General features: G+C 40.0%; 1 gene segment (V, D, J or C); it reads right to left on the reverse strand.

Annotated features, from left to right (window-relative positions):
• Positions 1 to 475: 475 nt before the first annotated feature.
• Positions 476 to 1,202, reverse strand: LOC119884344 (the record flags this gene model as incomplete). The annotated part of the segment is given in 2 exon segments: positions 476 to 592; positions 709 to 1,202. Coding segments are annotated over 2 exon segments (466 nt in total), but the record flags the coding sequence as incomplete, so codon positions are not given.
• Between the last annotated feature and the right edge of the window lie 203 nt (positions 1,203 to 1,405).

Consider the following 1,405-nt stretch of genomic DNA (forward strand, 5'->3'; position numbering starts at 1 on the left):
TTACATTTGTACTATGCGCACTGTGAAAGTATATTAAGAGCTACTAACAACCAGAGTCAAATATTCAGTTTATTAAGAAAGTTACACTGAAAGAATTTGACAAACCTGCCACACTCTGCATAATGTATTAAAAAGAGACACAAGAACAGAAAGATAGCGTAAACAATAAAATACCTAGCAGACAGCTAATGATTCAGCTTAAGTTTCTGATATTATACAAGTCAAAATTAAAAGTCAAATAATAATAATAATAATATAGTTTGGAAATAAACTAGAGTGTCAAATTAACACTATACCAAAGAATTTACACTCAGTAACTGCAAATATATGTGTATATATGTTTTATATTTTAAGGATGACTGTATCTAACCTGTGCACATCGTAACTTACATTTCTGACTTCTGATCAAAGTGATCAGTGAGATGAAAAAAAGTGAGCAGAAAACAGTCAGTCAGCATGTGTGCAGCTGGTGGACGGTCCCTTGTTCTGAGGATCCTCAGCAGAGAGAGTCCACAGCAGTACACCAGACTCTTCACTATCAGCACTGTGTACAGCACACAGAGCAGTTTCACCTGGTTCAAAAAACAGATCGCTGAAACAGAAAAGGAGTCAGAAAGAAATGTCAGTCCTCTGCTCCTCTGCTCTCTTTGTCAGAGTCTCCACATGAAGCTGATTCTCTGCTGAACACAGTCACCAAGCCTTCATTACCTTGTTCTGTTTGGGCCTTCACTTCCCCCCCCTCGTGCTGGACGTAGCAGCGGTATTTATACGTATAGAGAGCGTCCCGATCAATCACTCTGATGGCGGCGGTGCGTCCCGACTCTCTGAGCTCCAGCTGCTCCTCCTCAGCAGGTGCCAGCTCCTCCGTCAGACTGTTCTCCTTTCGTCTTTTCCAGGAGAAGCGGACCAGAGGAGGAAACATGCCTGAGGCCACACACAGCAGGGAGCTCTTCCCCTCATGGTGGGCTCTGGATGCTGCTGGGTACACGCTCACCACGGGCTTCACTACCGGGTTATCTGAAGTTTGACAGCAGCAACAAGCAGCACAGACACACATTCACACAGTCAACAGCAGCTTCCAGCACTGCATTCAGTCTGATCCTGGAAACTACATGGACTCTGATCACTGAGCTCCTCATCAATACAGCACACAGTTCACTACATGGACTGGATTCACCTTCATATCACACACGTCATGTATAATAATAATAATATAATATGTTATATGAGGAAAGAAAAGAATTTTACTTATTTAGCAGTTCTACATATGCTGGATTCTTATAATATAATTATGAAATATCCCTTTAAAAACTTATTTTATAAACATATTTTAATAAAGGTATTTTTTACGTTCACATTAAATTAGTTATACTTTTACATTTACTTAGACATTATATATATACTT

The sequence above is a fragment of the Micropterus salmoides genome, unplaced genomic scaffold, assembly GCF_014851395.1.
Source record: "Micropterus salmoides isolate LMB-PRFRI ecotype aquatic unplaced genomic scaffold, ASM1485139v1 Ms_hic_scaffold_3369, whole genome shotgun sequence".
NCBI classification, from domain to species: domain Eukaryota; kingdom Metazoa; phylum Chordata; class Actinopteri; order Centrarchiformes; family Centrarchidae; genus Micropterus; species Micropterus salmoides.